The 20,131-nt window shown below is 35.4% G+C and overlaps 1 protein-coding gene across 1 annotated transcript in view; it reads left to right on the top strand.

The window, feature by feature from the left end:
- The window catches only part of LOC120224403 (protein eyes shut homolog), a 149,342-nt gene that overhangs the window by 67,380 nt on the left and 61,831 nt on the right, over positions 1-20,131 (top strand). Inside the window, exon 5 of the mRNA XM_039222641.1 lies at positions 266-411. Coding sequence (XP_039078572.1) covers positions 266-411 — 146 coding nt within the window. The remainder of the gene's footprint in view (positions 1-265; positions 412-20,131) is intronic.

Genomic DNA, 20,131 nt, shown 5'->3' with positions numbered 1-20,131 from the left:
CATTTGAAGTGGTTTGTCTCTTTCTTCTGGCTCTCCTTCCCTTCAATCTGTGGGAAACAGCTTCAAATTTCACTTGGGAAACTTTCCAGGTTGTGAACCAACAAAGGTAATTTGTATTTTCTCCAAAGGGAAAAAAAAGTGAATAGAAAATATTGTCACTTATTTAAATTAAAGGCTAAAATGTAAAATGTACGTAAAAATTAGATACATAATGAAATACTTTTTCTTATTACATACAATTTCTCATTTTCTTACTTTTCTCTAGATTTGTGTGCATCTGTGAACCAGGTTACCATGGATCTCTCTGTGAATTGGATATGAATGAATGTGAAATCTCACCTTGTCTAGATGGAGAAGATTGTGTTAGCAGAACTGGTGGATACAACTGCCTCTGTTCTCCTGGTTATACAGGTAAACTATATCTGTCCTGTCTGTATCAACATATGGCTATTTGTAAAAAATTGTCAATCTTATATTTATTCTCCAAAACCTCAAATAACCTGACATGTGCATAAGCACAGTAAGTAAGACTTTAGTAAGAGAAATTAGTAAAAACAAAAGTTGTGCTTTTTAGTGTATCATTTGCTAAGAAGTAAGAAATATATGAATAATATTTGAAGACTTTTTATACTTTTATACTATTTTGAATTGAGGTGTATTTGAATTATGTTTCTCATTTTACAATACAGAGAAGTATTAGCATATGAATAAACTAAGAGAAATAATACTGTCATATCAATTACACAAAGGTCTTCTGAAAATATAATAATCTTAGCCCTTTTAAATATACTTATATGCCATGAATCAAGGAGCTGTATGAATTTAAACTTCTAGCAGAAATACATGTTTTGGAGTTAGCTGTTTTAATATCAATCATTCCACAACACAAATGTTATCCAAATACAAAGAGAACAGTCAAGGAACTAAGGAAAGGAAAACATATTAGCCTTCTAAACTTTTTCTAAGAAACTTATGAAATACAAAATACTATATTATTTTTATTACCAATATTAATTATGTAATCATGCAAAAATGTATTGAAATCTCAAATTTGAATTTATTAATGTCTGACTTTTATACCACTGGAATCTCTTGGGTTCCTATCCTGAGGGAAACTAATTAAGTGTACATAATATTACATTCTATTCTCTCAGGCATAAAATACACTAGAAAAATAAAAATAAGACTGGAAAGTAAAACTGATTTTAAAAATGGAAGTATTTCTATTGGATAAGAGATCAAAAGGCAAGAAAAACTTAAGTGACATGAATGAAGAATATGCAGGTGTCTTTCCTGAGGAATCCTAATGGCATCAGAGAAGGTTACCTTGGTAACAATTGTTATGTGCACAGAAGTTTCTGCTTAAATTAAAAAAAAAAAAAAGCTTACCTTTATCTACAAATTTTATTACATAAGGAAGAGGCATAAATTTTGACTATAAAACAGTATTCTTTCTAAATGCCCATAAAATTCCAACTTATTAGAATCTTTATTTGTGACCATAGATCACACCCAGCAATGCCATTCACCATGCTGTTGTTTTTTACTGCTTATTGCTTGCAAAATTTTAAAACAGGAAATGACCTACTGAGCTCAATATGACTGAGAAACACATTTTTTAAACTTATTTGATGTAGCACATTGTTCTGATATTTTAAATTCATTGTAAAATTTGAAGGTTTGCATGTTTTTTTTTTCACAACCTCTCTACTTTTGATATAAGTATAGCTACTCCAGCTTTCTTTTTATTTCCTGTAGCATGATATATATTTCTCCATCCTGTTACTTTTAATCTGAAGGTATCTTCCAGTCTAAAATGGGTTTCTTGTAGACAGGAAATAGATGGATTTTGTTTTTTTATCCATTCTGCTACCCTATGTCTTTTGATTGGAGCATTCAGCCCATTTACATTCTGTGTTATTATTGAAATATGTGGGTTTAGAGTCATTGTGTCCTTTGTGGGATTCATGCTTGTGGTGGTGTCTCTAGTATCTTGTGTTCCCTACAACAATTTCCTCAGAGAGTCCCCCTCAGGATTTCTTGTAGGGCTGGTTTACTGGTGACAAATTCTTTCAATTTTTGTTTATTTGGAAAGACTTTTATCTCTCCTTCTATTCTGAATGACAAGCTTGCTGGATAGAGGATTCTTGGCTGCAGAGTTTTTCTGTTCATCACATTGAAGATCTCCTGCCATTCCTTTCTGGCCTGCCAAGTTTCAGTAGATAGGTCTGTCACCACTCTGATAGGTTTCCCTTTGTATGTTAGGGCTCTTTTCTCCCTCTTTCAAAATTCTCTCTTTGTCCTTATATTTTGCCAGTTTCACTATGATATGTTGTGCAGATGATCGATTCAAGTTACGTCTGAGGGGAGTTCTCTGTGCCTCTTGAATTTCAACTTCTACTTCCCTTTCCAGGTTGGGGAAGTTCTCTGCTATAATTTGTTCCAGGACTCCTTCAGCACCTTTCCCTCTCTCTTCCTCTTCTGGGATTCCTATGATACGGATATTGTTCCGTTTGATTGTATTGCTGAGATCTCGAGCTCTTCTTTCATGTTCCTGGATCAGTTTATCTCTCTTTCTCTCAGTTTCTTCTTTTTCTATAATGGTGTCTTCTAAATCACTTATTCTCCTTTCTGCCTCTTCAATTCGTGCATTGGATGCCTCCAGTTTATTATGTATCTCATTTATCCCATTTTTTAATTCACCATAACTATTTTTAAGCTCCATATTGTTTGTAGCCATAGTTTCTCTGATGTCCTCCATGCTTTTTTCAAGTCCGGCGATTAATTTTATGATTATTGTTCTAAATTCTTGTTCAGTTATGTTGCTTATATCAGTTTTGAGCAGTTCTCTAGCTGTCATTTCTTCCTGGAGTTTCTTTGGAGGAGAGCTCTTCCGTTTCGTCATTTTGGTTAGCTTTCTATCTCTTGTTAATTTTAAAAGCTTGTTGTACACACAGCCCGTACGAGTTCTGCTGTATTAGAGAGGGCTCTTTTCACTGTTCAGGGCCTGTCTGTTCAGGAAGGGTTCTTTGGATGGTGTCTCTTAGTTTCTCTTGTTGAGTGTTTGGTTATTTTGTTTCCCTACTCGTAGTGGTATTTGGGACTCTCCACCATGTGTAGTTTGGCTTGTTTCTTGAGGCAGCCCTGGAAAAAGAAAACAGACAATCACAGAGGGAACACAGGTACACAAAGGCACAGACAAAACCAATAAACATGCAAAAACCCAGGCCCATGTAAAAACAGCTATAACAACAACAAAACAGCTATCTGGAGGGGATGGGTGTGGTTTGGTGTAGGCAGGTCTTGTCTCCACTGTGTCTGCTGGCCTCCCTGAAGCCCCTCCTTTGTGGTTGTGGGGAGAAGAATGGCGTTGCCCTAGTCGCTTCTCAACCAACCGTTGCAAACCACTTCTTCGGTCAATCTCTCTGTGCTGAGGATGTAGCCAAAGTGGGCTGAGTTCTATGCCCTACACCCTGCCTGTTTCCTGTCCCAGTCCGCAGGCTTTGTTATACTGCTCTGAACAGGCCCGGAGGTCGCTGCTTCCCTGTTGCCTGGGGGTTGAGTGGGGGCTGGGGGAAGTGTCACAGCCTCAGATCCTCCAGGGTCAAGCAGGGATACAACCCGAGTGCATTTGGGGAAGGTAGCAACTTCAGGTCCGTAGAGTCCGCTTCGCTGCAGCGTGCCGCCACTGCTTCAGCGTGCCGCTGTCGCGCGCCACTGCTGCTTTACCGGGCGCCGGCACCGCTTCACCGGGTCGCTGCCACCGCCGCCACTTCAGCAGGCCGCTATTGCAAGCGCCACTTTCACTTTACCTGGCGCCGGGACGGCAGCCACAGGTGTTGCTGCTGGTTCACCGGGCTGCTGCTGCCATGAATGGTGCCAGGCACACAGCAGTTCAGTTTTTCCTGGCGCCTTCTGGGACCAGGGCACCTAGTTTAAAGCCAGCACCCCAGCCAGAGCTAAAAAACACTATCTTTACAAGCCGAGGTTTTTCTCTTCTCCAGGGACGGTTCTATGAGCAATCTCAGCTTTTCTTTCTTTTCCCCTGGACTCACGGCAGCTCGTCACCACTCGCTGGTTTATTACTCACCGCAGCTGCACGCAAGCTGGGTTCCCTCCCCTCCCTCCGTGTCTCTGGGTCCCGTCCCGCTTTTATCTTCCCCAGTTCACACTCACACACTTATGAGGTTTCCTTCCCAGTGTACTCTGTCTGTTTCTCTTCCCAAACTCCTGTGGCTCAGTGTCCTACGACTTCAGGCCTTCTCTGTTTGAGAGATGGGTGCAGGTGAAATGTACGGAGCTCCTTCGCCGTCTTGCCTCCAACAGCACTGGACTCTTTCATAACCTCTCTACTTTTATTGAAAGCTAATGTGCTTAGTGTTGTTTCAAAATTTAAGATTGGGGGCACCTGGGTGGCTTAGTGGGTTGAAGTGTCTGACTCTTGATTTTGGCCCAGGGATGGAGCTCTGCATGGAGCTCCACACAGGGTGGGAGCCTGCTTGAGATTCTCTCTCTCTCTCTCTCTCTCTCTCTCTCACACCCCTTCCCTGCTCATGCATGTGCTCGCTCTCCCTCCTTCCCTCCCTCTCTCTCTCTATCTCAAACAAGCAAAAATATATTAACATTGATTTGCCAATTAGACACCACAGTGGAGAAGTTGAGTACACATTTGGCTGTATGAGATAGTCTAGAATGAACACATACATTTTGTGAGTCTTCAAATATACAACAATAACTCTAGGTAAGATCACACAGAAGTGAATGTAGATAGAACAGGGAAGAGGACTAAAGACTGAGCTCTGCAATATTTAGGGGTGCATGAGAGGAAGAAGAATCAGTACAGGAAATTGAAAAGAGAAGTCAAAGATACAGGAAGAAAAAGGAAGATGAAGTGCAGAAACCCATGTAAATTCTTTCAAGTAGAGAAAATGATCAACAATGTCAAATGTTATTGTTAGGTCACATAAAATAAGGACTAAGTACTGATCACTGGAGAATCAATGGAAATGTCATTGTGACATTATCAAGGAAGCAATTTGGCTAGAGTGGAGGGTGCAAAAGTCTATTTGAAGTGGATTTAAGAGATAATGTGAGAAAATTAGATTGCTGAGAGTGAACATGCACAATTTATTAATGGAAGCTTTGCATTTTTTTAAGATGGAAGCAAGAAATAGGGCAGTAGCTTGAGGAAGGAGAGAGATTTAAAATAAAGTGTTTTTTTTTCTCATTTACATGCTTAATAAATAGCTCTGACTCCCGTGTGGAGAATAGACTGCAGAGTTTCAATAGAAGCAGAGGGACAAATCAGAAGGCTTTGTAATTACAGTTGACCCTTGAAAAAGGGTTAGGGGTACCGACCCCCATGCAGTCAAAAATCCACATATAATTTTTTACTTTCCCAGAACATTACTAATTGTCTACTGTTGACTGGAAGTCTTACCAAAAATATAAACTGTTGTATAACATGCATTTTGTATATTATACATATTATACAATTTATTTTTAAAGTAAGCTAGAGAAAACAAATGTTATTAAGAAAATAATAACAAAAACACTGTACTATATTTATTTATAATACTGTACTATATTTATTTTTAAATCTGTGCATAAGTGGACCTATGCATTTAAAACCATGCCGTTCAAGGGTCAGTTGTAGTTTAAGTGATAGATTAGATCATTGATGGTGAGACATGCCCATATGCAGCATATCATACATGCTCAATAAATATTAATGAATGTTAGTAATATATAAATATTAAGGTGTATCAGTAAACTAATCATCTATTAATCAAACTATGTTCCCTTTCTGTCTTTGATGAGAAAATCTTTAACCTATCTCATTCATTCATTGGGTTCTGAAACACTTTTTATTTACTTGTACTCTGGGGACTCAAGCTGTTCTGGAATAATGCTCTCATAAACATATATCAACAAAGCATATGCTGCATAATTGATTCGTGGGGAAGCCACTTATAATTCCTTGGGCTACCATTTAGTCTCTAATTCTGAATATGTCTGGCCTCTTTTCCAAGGAAAATTTAAATTTTTAACTTGGTAACTTATGTTTGTTTGGGGTTAATTACTGTAGGTTTCTCATATTAAAAGAAATGAGCTTTCTTCTTAATTTCAAGATGTATTGGAAAGTAACAAATATGCAACCCATGGGCCGCTGTAAAAGTGGATTTTCACACCTGGCTGTATGGGCTGGTATGAGCCCTTAGGCGAACTTACTATGGAGTAATTGGGTAAGACCAAGTGTCTGTAGGTACAGTCATTTCTGACTTGCCTTAGCTATCATTTCAGGCCAGGCGTGTCAGAGACTGGCAACTTGCTACATGGCTTCCTGGAAATGTGAAAGGAGTAAATGCTCATACTCTTTCTAGAAAGCTATGACCAAAAAAGAATTCATTCGTATTTACTCTCTCCATAAAAAAGATATATCTAAGAGAGATTATAACATGATATACCCCAAATGATTTTAATTGCTATGGGGAAAAATTGTGAAGGCAAATGATTACATGGGCTGAAATAAAGTTAGGAGTGTGGAGGCAAACTTAAACAAAGCAGTCAGGGAAGGTCATGAAAAACTAGATTTTATTTAAGATTGACATAACAGTTGGTACACACATAAATATTGTATAGATGAAGTGGTAGATTGAGAGACCAAGAACCAAAAGTACACTTAATAAGCTATAAAGATGAGAATATTTCTATAATCAGTTTTTACATTTTTATAGAACGAGATCATTAAGGGGAGAGGTTAAACCAATAAAGAAATTTTTTGATATTTCAAGAGGATATTAGAATATTCATAATGTGTATATATAATATACATTTTATATTTAAAAATACATTTTTTATATTTAAAAAATCATTATCACATCACAAATCAAGTAATAGGAACACTTGAAATTTTAGTTTAGTTGGCAGTCTAGCGTCTGCTAACTAGGAAAAAAAATAGGCGCTGTACAGAGACTAATCTAATTTTAAAATTTTGAAGATTTGCATATTCCTCAGAATGCTTTCATTTCCATACATATGTGTAATGTGAACCCTGTCTTAGCAATGATCTAACTTAAAGTAGGGTGAGGAGTGGGGAGATAATATTTTAGGGCAAATACAGAAAATTTAACAAACCTGTCTCAGAAGCAACTTCTTTCAGTATTTTAAAATATTTCTTCTGGTTTTAGGGCACCTGGGTGGCTCAGTCAGTTAAGCATCTGACCTCAGATCAGGTCACGATTGTGAGTTTGAGCCCCACATTGGGCTCTGTGATGACAGCCCGGAACCTGGGGCCTGCTTCAGTTTCTGTATCTCCCTCTCTCTCTCTGCCCCTTCCCTGCTAGTACTCTATCTCAGTCTCAAAAATAAATAATAATTAATTTTTTTTCATTTTAAAATGAAATATATCTTATGGTTTTCACTTCATATGCCCTTTTTTTTAGTTTATTTATTTATTTTGAGAGAGTGAGAGAGCACACACATGCAACTGAGGGAGGGACGAAGACAGAGGGAGAGAGAATCCCAGTCAGACTCCATGCTGTCAGAGCAGAGCCCCAACTAGGGGCTTGATCATGAACTGTGAAACCATGACCTGAGCCCAAATCAAGAGCCAGAAGCTAAACCAACTGAGCTACCCAGTTGCATATTTCTAAATAGTATACTTATACTACTATTTCTTGATTTTTTCCAAGTTTTTATGTTATCTAAATAATTTTCCCTATAGATTATAAAGATTTTGTTTTGTTATCAACATTTCTATTCGCCCATTGATATAGATTTTTCCCACTATTTCCTCCCAAAATGATTATATCAAAAATCTTATTAGGCATTAATGTTATCGTTAATTTATCAGTTTATCAGAAAACTATCAGTTTTCCTGTTTTATTTTCACTTTATTTTTGCTCATTTTGATAGACACGTTTTTCCAATGCTTTTATTATATTGTTAAAGAGCATTTAACTCTCATTTTTAGTTTCCAAAAACTTTCTTGTCTGATATTTTTTAGGGTTTCCTGTAATTTTTGTTGATAAGAAATTTTCTCTTTTCTCTGTAATAATATTTATAGGAGTTTCAATTATTTTATCCTTTGTATTATCTTATTTTGCAAATTTCATTTTTTCCTCTGTGTATGTTTTCTTTTTTCCATGTATCTCTCTTTTTTTTATATATATATATAAATGTTTTATTTATTTCTGAGAGAGAGAGAGAGAGAGAGACAGCGTGAGCAGGGGAGGGTCAGAGAGACAGGGAGACACAGACTCTGAAACAGGCTCCAGGCTCTGAGCTGGATGTCAGCACAGAGCCCGACGCGGGGCTCGAGCCCACGAACCGCGAGATCATGACCTAAGCGAAAGTCGGATGCTTAACCGACTAAGCCACCCAGGCGCCCCTGTGTATATGTGTTTTCAATATCAGATACTCCCTGAGTATCAGTTAATATCTAAGAGAGAACCAGTAAAATGTTAATTGAAAATTCTGAATGAACGAAAGGTGCTCAATTGGGGACTTTTGTACTGTGTGTGAGTGAGCATAAATACCATGTATTTTACCATAAATACAATTATTGAAAAAAATATGAAATGTCATTACTTATGGGACTTTTCCCTATCACTGGCTTTCCTGGAAAGGGAGGTAAAGAAAATGGAGATGGACATAATGATTATCAGCAGGGAAAGATGACAAGATTTTGATAAGCCGGAACCTTAGGGCCAGTTAGATAGTTCTGTTTGTTAGAAACAGCCAACACATTTTTAGAACAATATTTAATATTCAACTGTTCTTTTTTTCTAATTGCTTTAAATTATTACTTCTAACCTCTAGTGAAAGTATAATATAAAAATTGTGTGTTAGTGGAACTTTGGGAAAATAAATAGACCAATATGGTCTCTAGTATAAGGCAAAGTGGTACGAAAAGAGGACAGACTGGGACGCCTGGGAGTTTGAGTCAGCTGAGCGTCGGATTTTGGCTCAGGTCATGATCTTGCAGTTCATGAGTTTGAACACCAGCTCGGGCTCTGTGCTAACAGCTCAGAGACCTGTTCTCACTCTCATTCTCTCTAAAAAATAAACATTAAAAAAAAGAGAGAGAGGGTAGAAGTCATTGGAGGAAAGAAGCAAAGTAATGGATAAGAGGTTGGCATAGCCTAGTTGAAGAAGTAAATTAGAAACTCACAAGTCTTTCAAGAATTCTTGCTCATTAAGGCCACTTCCAGACCACCATGTTTGCCTCTTCCTCCACTGCACCCGTATCTCTCCTGTCCCAGCCTAAATTCTATGGCTCACAATTATAATCACTGCTTCACTTACTTCCATTATCCTACCTCTTTTCCATTACATAATACTCACATGAAAAAACCTCAACTCTGATGTTAATCCCAACTTCCCATATATTTTTTACTCACATGGATTGTGTAGGCCAGGGAAAACACATACACACACACACACATTTAATGTTCTTCCCATCTTAACCATGGACCTTAAGGAAGCCCTGGGTGTGACATGACAATATGACTTTTCTCTAATCAATTCAACTTCCCAGTATCCAACCCTATTATTTCTAGTTCTCTCTTCTCTTTTTAAATCCCCATCACCCTTCCTCTACTTAAATTTCAACTTGTAACTTTGTCTAATATTTCTGAGAAAATGTAAGTGATCAGAAAAGAATTTTTTTTAATGTTTATTTATTTTTGAGAGACAGACAGAGTGACAAAGTTCAAGCAGGGCAGAGAGAGAGGGAGACACAGAATCCAAAGCAGACTCCAGGCTCTGAGCTGTCAGTGCAGAGCCCAGTGTGGCACTGGAACTCCCAAACTGCATTCTGTATGAATTTGCACTCAAACACTGCATTTTTTTTTTTTCATTTTTCTCTCTTCCTTTCCATAATTAACACTTCCTCTGGCAATTTGATTTTGTCCTTTATCACTGACTATTAAAGGATATTCATTGTACAATTGCTGTCTGTAACATAAATTCTTCCCTTTATACTGTCAAGACTACCAGCATGTAAATGTTAATATTTACCTCTTTCTCATCTTTTATACTTCTCTTAATCTAGTTCTAATTTCTCTCTCTCTTTCAAAATGTTTATTTTTGAAAGAGAGAGAGAGAGAGAGAGACGGTCAGGGAAGGGCCAGAGAAAGAGGAAGATAGGATCAGAAACAGGCTCTGCACTGTCAGCACAGAGCAGGATGCAGGTCTTGAATCCAGAAACCATGACATCATAACCTGCACCGAAGTCAATGCTGAACCGAATGAGCCCCTCATTCTCTCTCTTTAAAACAGTATTATCAAATCTGTTGTCTATATTGAATGTCTGTTTCCTCACTTCTTTTTCAAGCCCATTCCTAAATCATGCTTTCAATCCAAGACTAAAATTAAACTTTTCTTGTTGGAGGTCACAAATTAGCCCCACAATGTAAGATTCAAATACAAATTATTTTTCCTCATGTTAGTCATATTACCAATAGCATTTTCCACATTTCTTCTACTAAAATACTTTCTAATTTTGGACTACCTATTTCTCAATCACTAATGTTCTCATTGTTTCCTTTGGTGGATGGTATAACCGTTCAGAATTTCATTTTTGCTCTCCCTTCACTAGATATATTCAATAAGTGATTTCATCCATGTTTTTGTTTGTTTAAATACCATGCATATATTGAAAATTGCCAAATTTGTTTCTTGAGTTTTGGCCTCTCCCTTGAACTCCCAACTCTTATATTCAAATAATGAATCAACATTTCCACTCAGATGTTCATAAAACATCTCAAGCTGATTTCCCAGTTCTAAGGATTTATTTCTGCCCTGCTCCACCACCAGTATTTTCCTCCTCAGTGAATAGCATCTTCCTTAACCAGTTTCTCAGGCCAAAATCATGGAGCTATTCTTGACTGTTTATACTTCACTATAAAGTCCAGCAGTGGATCTCTTTGGCTGATCTTCAAAATATATTTTAATTCAACTAGTTCTTACCGCTTGCATTACAATCACTCTCATACAAGCCACCATCATCTCTTGCCTAGACTATAATGTCTTAACTTGTTTTTCTCTTTCACTCTTTTTGCATTAAAATATATCTGTCATCCAGCACCCAGAGTGATTATTAAATATGCATATAATCATTTCACTCCCAACCTCAAATCCTCCAGTGCTTCCCATAATGCTTTGTAGGTATCACATACTCCTTACTTTGGCCTGCTAAACCCTATATGAAATATCATGCTGGTCCCTGGATACCTCTCTGATTTCATTTCCTACTACATTCTCTCTTACTCCCCCAATTAACCTACTGTTCTATCTAGGTATGAATAGTGTCCCTCAGACATTGAGTATAGTTTTTCTCCTTCATTTCATCAGGTTTCAAATGTGAGTTCCTCTTAGAGGACTATCTACATTACATAAAAATAATATTATTTTCCTCTACTACCTACTTCTTTTGTTCCTCCACAGCAATTATTACTATCTAATCATTATACCACTGAATGATTAAATTGTCTCTTCTGGCTAGAATTGAATATCTTCAATGGCAGGAATTTTTTATCTTTTGTTCACAATTGTATCCCATTGCCTAAAAAGGTGCCTAGGACGTAAAAACATATATGTGTGTGTGTGTGTGTGTGTGTGTGTGTACAATGTCCTTTCCCATATGTATATGGGAAATATATATTAAATAATTTTAATAAATATTTTTAATAAATATATATTAAATATATTTATATTTATATTTTATAAATATATTATATTAAATTAAATTTTAATTTAATTAATTTAAATTTAAATTTAATTTAAATTAATTAAATTAAATAAAAATATTATATTATATTAAATAATATAAATATTAATATAAATAAATATTAAATATATATTAAATAATTTGATTTCTTAATTGCATTTGATTTTAACTTTTTTTATGTGTTAATGCACATAACTGCTTAGTGATTATAGACTTTTAAGTGTTTTCACTTTTCACATTCATTACTTTCCATAATGTCATTAAAATAAACTTTTTTAATAGGGCATAAAATTCTCACTTTTACAATGTTGATTTATTGGTACTGTGGCAAACCATTCAGAGAAGATTTTACTGCTTGTATGCTGAAAAAGAAAACCATATATATTTGGCTCATTCTAAATTAAAAGCATATATATGTGAATCCATAACACCAATTCTAAATTCAGGGGCAATATAATTTGATTTAATATTACAAAGTAGAATAGTTACATGCAATAAATCCAAAAGTGACCTAAAATGTAAAATTTAGACCTTTTCTATTACTCATTAACTCGTAATAAATCTTTCTAAAAGGAAACCAATGGCAAATTAAGGCAAGTGACCTTATCATTGGTGATTCTTTATATAATATATAACAATCTTGAGGCAGTTAATATTTTATATCCTACAAAATAAGATGCTAAAAATAATGGTTGCGATGATGTACTACCACATAAAAGTGTATCAATTATCAGATATTTATAGGTTATTACCACTTGTATTTAGTGTTCTAGGGCAACGCTATTTATATGTCATAAAAGTGTCCATCTGATATTTTACAGAGTAACTGGGCCTAGAAAATTATATAGGTATGTTATTAAAATATATTTTATATGCTATCATTAAAAATACTTTATTATGCACGCAAATTATTAATCAGAACGATGCTCAAAACTGTTGCGTACCCAAAATAATAATTATAAGACAATTCAAAGTGTTAGGCACTGAGGTGGTTTTGTTTCTTAAAGCTTTCCTTCTTCCCAGGTTCTAATCATGTATAAGCACCCAAAAGAAGACTGGATCAAATTATTAGTTTTATTCATGAAGGTTCAATAGCTTCCAAAATACAGGGCTTTCTGATAAAGCCATGTTGAAGAATATACCTGTAACCTGTGTCCCAAAGTGAGAATATTACTATATTATCTCTCCATCATACACAGACTTTGGTACAAACTGAGAGAAGTGTTAGGTGTGAAAAGCAGACTCCAAGTAAGATTTATATATCTCTCTTCTTATAAGATTAAAGTCAACTGAATGATAAAGACTAAATGCAAATAGAGTGTAGCAAGTCTACAGGTGTATTTCTAGAAAACAGGCCTTGATATACTTTCTCAGGTAAACTTAGCAAATACAGCTGGTCCCCAGGTCACCCCCTCTTGGCCAGCTTCTGATTCCAACTGCATTTGAAGTGAGTGGTTCTGAGTGCTGTCAGCTCATCTCATCATGATAGTTCCCCAAGTCAAGTGCTTGCTGAATGTTCCATATCTAGAGTCTTTTCCTATACCATGGAGCCAGTTTAGCCTCCATGCATGCATAACTCAGAGTACAGGAGGTCAGTGCCCTCAAGGTATGCTTCAAACAATGGGAGATAGAAGGCAGTTTATAAATAACAGAACCACCTTCCTTTCATGCAGTTAATCCTGGTTATATATTATTCAGTCATTAATGTTTCTTTTTTTTAAAGTTTTATTTATTTATTTTGAGAAAGAGAATGAGAGAGAGAGAGAGAGCAGAGAAGGGGCAGAGAGAGAGGGAGAAATCCACAGAATCCCAAGTAGGCTCCGCACTGTCCACACAGAGCCCAATCTAGAGCTCTAACTTACAAACCCTGAAATCATGACCTGAGCCCAGATCAAGAGTTGGACACCTTATCCTGAGCCACCCAGGTATCCCAGTCTTGCCACTTCTTAAAGTCATTGTGCAATCATGTCCCCACTGCCTACAAAAGTATCTTTAATAAAGCTTCTTCTGCTGACTTTTAATTTTTCTCTGATCTTACTCTTCCCACTCCCTCATTCTCACTTCCTGAGAAACTCTGCTGAATAAATTGAGTCATGATCTCTCACTCTGATTTTAGCAGAATACCCAAAGGCATAGAGCATATTTCATACTTTTGGAAGCCTGGAAATACTTGCTAGCAGTCTGTGAGACATTGCCATTGGAAAATCTGATTTTCCTTAATTGGCTAGAAAGGGAAGGAAAGAGAAATGACATATTTACACCAGTTCTGCCCCTTTTGGCAAGTGGGTCTGAACCTATCTGCCTATTGAAACTAGGAAACAACATAACTGTCGAAAATGAAATGCACTGCCTATAAGAGAAACAATATGTTTACTTTTGCGACTCAACTAGTCTCTCTCCTGACATTTAAATGACTCTCGGTGGCATCTCCAGAAAGTCAGTGTTTTTCATTTGCAGTATAGTTCCTTCCCACACTGTCTTTATTTAACTGAAATGTTCTGTGATTATGTATAATATAACCAGATTTAAAGAAACATTAAAAACCTTTTAAAATTGAAACATCAAAGCATTACCAGGACAGTAAACTCTGGCTTTTAATCAGATAAATAAATAGAAATATAATCCATTGGAAAGCAAAGATCTTTGGAGACATTTGTGATTTGAAATCTTGACCCCCAATAACTCTAACACGTAGAAAAATGCTTTCCATCTGGTGTTTTAATGAGTGATTAATCCCACTGTTCTATTTTAGTTCCTTATCCTCTCTCTGAGACATTCTTTCACCTGGTTTTCTTGTCTTGAATATCTTTTTCTCTAAGTTTTTTTGGGGAATAGTTACCAGCATTATCTGACTAACAGCACAGACCTAATCACACAGAACATCTTTATCAAGGCATGCTTTAGTAAGTGTGACTGTGCATGCCCCTGTGCCCTCATGCTCCTAAGTCCTTTCACTGAGCTTCTACTTTGTGTCAACTTGTCTGGGTGCTGGGAAAGTAAAAGGGGCACATTAAGCCCCTTGACTTTGTGCTTCTTATATTCTCATGAGACCCTGACAGAACTCAAGCTTTCCTACACTTACTCTCACAGTCATTTCAATGGAGACAATAGCAGGTGAGGACTGAGGAAAGGTGAGATATTATCTTTTCATCTTGAAACACAGGAGAGCCAATTAATTCTCCCTGGAGGCAGGGAATTCATAAGAGATAGACTCCTGCCTCGTCTCTGCTACTTCCTCCTTAGGTTACAGTCAGACTTTGGCCTGAACCTTGTGTTCTCAAAGAGACATCTCCAGTCAACCAGTTCTTCTATCTTCAAAAGATCAGAGTTTTAACTTCTTAAACCACTACTTTCCACTGTTTAAATTATTATGCACCTTGCTAAATGTGACCCACAGGCTGAACCTAGAATTGGGTTTTTTTTAAGTTGTATGATTTAAAAATATATGATTTTAAAATTAGGACAAGTCACTGTCCTCTTAATTTTCTCTTCTTATGAAAATTCAGAATACCTGGAAATATATATATATTAATTTTGGAAAATAGGCTGGCTGAGAGGAGTGTCTGCTTTCTTGATTAGGCACATACTGTCCATTTTACCTGAGTTATCAACTGTACTTATTTATGTTGTTTACTGGACCACTGTGTGCATTTGAGTTTCTCACCACCAAAATTTCAGAGGACCATAAAGACAAGTTTCCCCATTCTCAATACCTCTACTCTCTTCATTTACTGTCCTTATTCCAAATTCTTTGTCTATTCCTGGATGAAAACTTTTACCTTCACCTTCCAGCAGACTTGTAATTTTATTGGCAAATTAATCATCCCTTGTTTTTCAACTCTTTGCTTGTCATCAATTGACTTGCTTACCCTTTAGAGGTATAATGGAAAGATATTTTGCACCTTTACACATTTGGGATTTAAGTTTCCTAGGGGAAATTTCTATTTAGGAAAATGCTTATACTCATAAAAATCACCTTGCCTAAAGAGGAGCAAAAAAAGCTAAGATATATTTGCAACATTTGTGCAGAGTTTTTGAAATGGTGATTAGCTTTTTGACATTGTATTGGTGTTTGCTTTTAGAGTAAATCTTGGCTCTGAGAATGTGGATGTAGTTACACCTTTATTTAATCAACTTACAAGAATTCTTTGACCTTACTGCCTTTCTCTGAGGAATAGTGGAGGAAAGATAGCATTTTTCTCCCTAATATATTATCTTAAATTTTATATAACAAGTTATATGAATATAATATTAATCTCAGGACTAAAAATATGTATTGATTCTGATCACTTAGGAACATTTAACTTCAGTACCATGATGCCCATCTAATCTTTACAAAAAGTTAAAGCTAAATTAAGTAGACATACAGATGCTTTCTATCCCATGACCAAAAGGGGCATTTTTGTGTATCTATGAAGCATTCTGGGAAAAGCTAGGGGGAAAAAAATCAAACCATGTTATGTTCTCAAAATATGCATTAGAATCTCTATAGGCACATGTTTAGAATCAGGACATCACACTCAATTGTCCAATTAAAACAAAAATAACTTCCCAATTCCATTTCCTTAAATTCACTAAACTTATTCAACCCACCTTATCCCACATACATCAATTCAAATATGGAGCTGAGTTAATTGTGGCACAGAGCACTGAGTAAGCACAGTAGTCTAAAAACACCTGAAACTCCTTTGACCAAAAAACTGGTGATCAGTCAGGATGGTTTTTTTGAGACAAAAGTCTTTCCCTGCTTGTTTATTTTTCTTCCAAAATTTAGGGTATATAGACCATGAGTCACCGCTATCCTAAGAGCCACCCTATGTCTTTCCTAGTAGTGATTTTAGAAGATAGTATCCGGGAATATTTTTAAAAAGTCAACTCACATCAATTCCTCCTTATCATCATTTTTAAAATGTTTATTTAATTTTTAAGAAAGAGAGACAGAGCATGAGCAGGGGAGGGGCAGAGGGAGACAGAGATATAGAATCCAAGGCAGGCTGCAGGCTCCAAGCTGTCAGAACAGAGCCGGACGTGGGGCTCAAACCCACAAGCCATGATCATGACCTGAGCTGAAGTCAGATGCTTAACTGACTGAGCCGCCCAGGAGGCCCCATTTTTACTTTCTGTTTGAAGAAATAAAGGATAAAGGCATGAGTTTCTGATTTTATATTGTTTTCTTGTACTATATATATATAAATAAATATGTTACTATATTTATATTTGTAATTATAACAGGTTATGTTAATATTTTTATATTTGTTACTGATAAAGCATATAACTGTATTTTCAAATCTACACAGTTTAGGTATAAGATGTTCCTGTCTCTCAATAGAGTTTCACAATCCCCGTCAATTCTCTTCTCCTGGATCACTCAATCTCTTTCAGTTAACTACTGAAGTGATATTTTCAGTCAATATCCTTGCTTTCATTCTTACCTTTTTGCAATACATTTTTTACAGAATGACCCTATATAAAATTCAGATCTTATAACTCCATGTGTAAAACACTTTAATGGATTCTTATTTATTTATTTTAGGATAAGATCAAAAGTCCTTAACCCTGCTCTCAAGTCCTTATACAATCTTTTCTTTCAGTATTATGTCAAACCATCATCTCCTTTTCTCTAGCATATTCTTTGATGCATTGTCAGGTCAATAGTAGCCTAATGCTACACCACAATAACTATGTCATTCACCTCATTTCATCTCATCATGCACGCATTTTGTCACCTCACATCATCACAAGAAGGGTGGGTATAGTGGATATTTTGAGAGACAAAGACCACATTAACATAACTTTTATTATACTAGAGTGTTATAGTATATGTCTATTTTATTATTAGTTATATCTGTTACTTTAAATTTACCATAGGTAATGCATATGTATAGGAAAACATATGGTATATATAGAATTCGGTACTATCCATGGTTCCAGGCATCTACTGGAGTCTTGGAATATACCCACCACGGATAGGGGAGACTACTATAATATCAAAAAACTTAAAGTGATTTTTTTAACTTAAAAATATGATTCAACAGGGGCACATGGGTCGCTCAGTTGGTTAAGCATCCAATTTCAGCTCAGGTCATGATCTCACAGCTTGTGGGTTCGAGTCCCATGTGGGGCTTTGTGCTGACAGCTCAGAGCCTGTAGCCTCCTCTCTCTTTCTCTCTCTCTCTCTGGCCTTCTCCCACTCATGATCTCTCTCTCTCAAAAATAAATAAAATATAATTTAAAAAAAATATGATTCAACAAAGATAAAATGATAGTATCTACACATTTTAAAACAGTCAATCTTTAATTTTTTTTGAAATATTCTATTTTTTCTTTATATATAATATGAGTATTGGAAAAATCTGTGATATTAAACTTCTCCTATAATGTACACAAAGATTTTAATTAACCACAGGGTTTTATTAAATAAATGGATTCAAAATTAATGATGCTTTCAGTGAAGCTTATCTAATGATGGCAATTGTCTAATGAAAGTTCATTGTGTGACAAATGTTAATTGGAGATAAAAGACCAGGAAATATACACAAATAATTACAAGCCACTTAGTCTGAATGCATGTTTTCAAAAATAGGATGTAATTTGATATGATTTCCTAACAGGGATTAGGAAATTTCTGAAAACTCAAAAGAAGTTTAAGTGTCACTATTACAAAAAATTCAGAGATGAAAACAGCTCACTTCAGTAAGTGAGTATTGGACTACATACTATAATAATGCAAATGACGTCTGAGAAACAGCTTCTGCCTTCAAAGATAACAAAACCCTGCCAAGCAGACAAACCTTTATAGAGAACTCCAGAGAACATAAATAAGAGAAGGGAGAGAAAGCCTTCAGATTTTGTTGACAATCAAACACTTCTGTTCTGAAGGCTGGGCAGAGTTTTGGTCCATGTGTCCTGAGTCAACATGACTGCTAGATTGTGAAAAGCAGGAGGAAAGGATTCCTACAGTGGGTCATGCTTAAAAACCCTTATCATATACTATTTCAGTAATCTCTTAGGCATTTTTTTAGGCTTGCAGTGAAAAGACAGGTCAACTTTAGACATGTTTTCTGAGGTCTAACGTCTCTTAGAGGATTTGGAACTATTTTCCAGGTTGGCATTTTCTAAATGATATGACTCAATCTGCAAAAACTCAAGGAAAAACAAATAAAAAAATAGTCTGTAAACTTAATTATAAATTCCTAGGATATCATCAACTAAAGCTGAAAATAAAGTATGACATATCTTCTCTTTGATATTTCTATGCCTCCAATTAAATATCTGGATTTGATTGACCTTTATTGAATAACAGCTATATTCTAAATTGATGTATTCATGGTAAATACTTTTCCTTCTCCAAATATTCTCTCCATTTTAAAGTTTTTCTGAATCCTTTGCCAAGAATGTAAACTCACTTACATATTCAGTCATATATGAACTTCTGGAATATGAAGATGATAGACTAATTATTTAAATGCCAATTAACCATTTTTAAATCATTTCTCTTTTTTGTTTTATTACTTTTAATGTGATCTATCTATTGATTTTATTGATGTAGGAAAATTTACATTCTCAGTAAAGTAGAGTCAATTTAAAATATTTATTATATAATAGAATGTCTGAAAAAATAAAACAATCTTTAAAGATATATTTTATACAAACAATATATTATTATAAAGTAAAATTGTAAATATGACCTAATGGCATGATACAATGATAGAAATCTAATATCAGAAAAATATAAGTAAAAATGATGAACACAGCTTTAGAAGCATGGAAGTTATAGCTAACCAAAAGCCTTCTGAGCATATTTAACATTCCTTCAGTTGAGGAAGGAAAATCCTATTGCCTTAAATATTTTAAAGGTTACTGAATAAATAATAAACTATAGAGAAACATGGCCTATATAGGTATGTTAAGAGGAAATAAAAAACAGAAGAGATATTCACTTTCACATCTCTGCTTCATAAAATGACTCGCATATGATTCTGGTGGGTGAAACAGCTCCCAAAGTCTAAGAGAGACAATCATGATTTCTTGATGCCCTTAGTATCCAGTTAATCAACAAAAAAGGGTTGTATTAAATGGTCCTCTAAAGGAGAAAGAGAGAAGTTTCTTTAAAGTGACTACTTTATAAATAAATTCTAAATGTGCATGAGAAAGATTTGATTAAATGTTATGGTATTGCCAGACTGATGTCATGTATTTTTAGGACCATTCAAAGATTGTATAATAAGAGCCAGGTAGTTTGCTAAATGTGGTATGATAATAAAAATGAGATTAAAATAAATAATTTAACAGAAGAACAAAACTGAATTATTTTCTGGTGATACATCATAACCTCTTACTTAATATTTTCAGTTGACTACTTAAAACTTAAACTGTGTGTGTGTGTGTGTGTGTGTG

This window comes from Hyaena hyaena, unplaced genomic scaffold (genome assembly GCF_003009895.1).
Source record: "Hyaena hyaena isolate Hyena2069 unplaced genomic scaffold, ASM300989v1 scaffold_1170, whole genome shotgun sequence".
NCBI classification, from domain to species: domain Eukaryota; kingdom Metazoa; phylum Chordata; class Mammalia; order Carnivora; family Hyaenidae; genus Hyaena; species Hyaena hyaena.
Note: the sequence above shows the minus strand (reverse complement) of the source record. Positions and strands in the feature narration are given on the sequence as shown.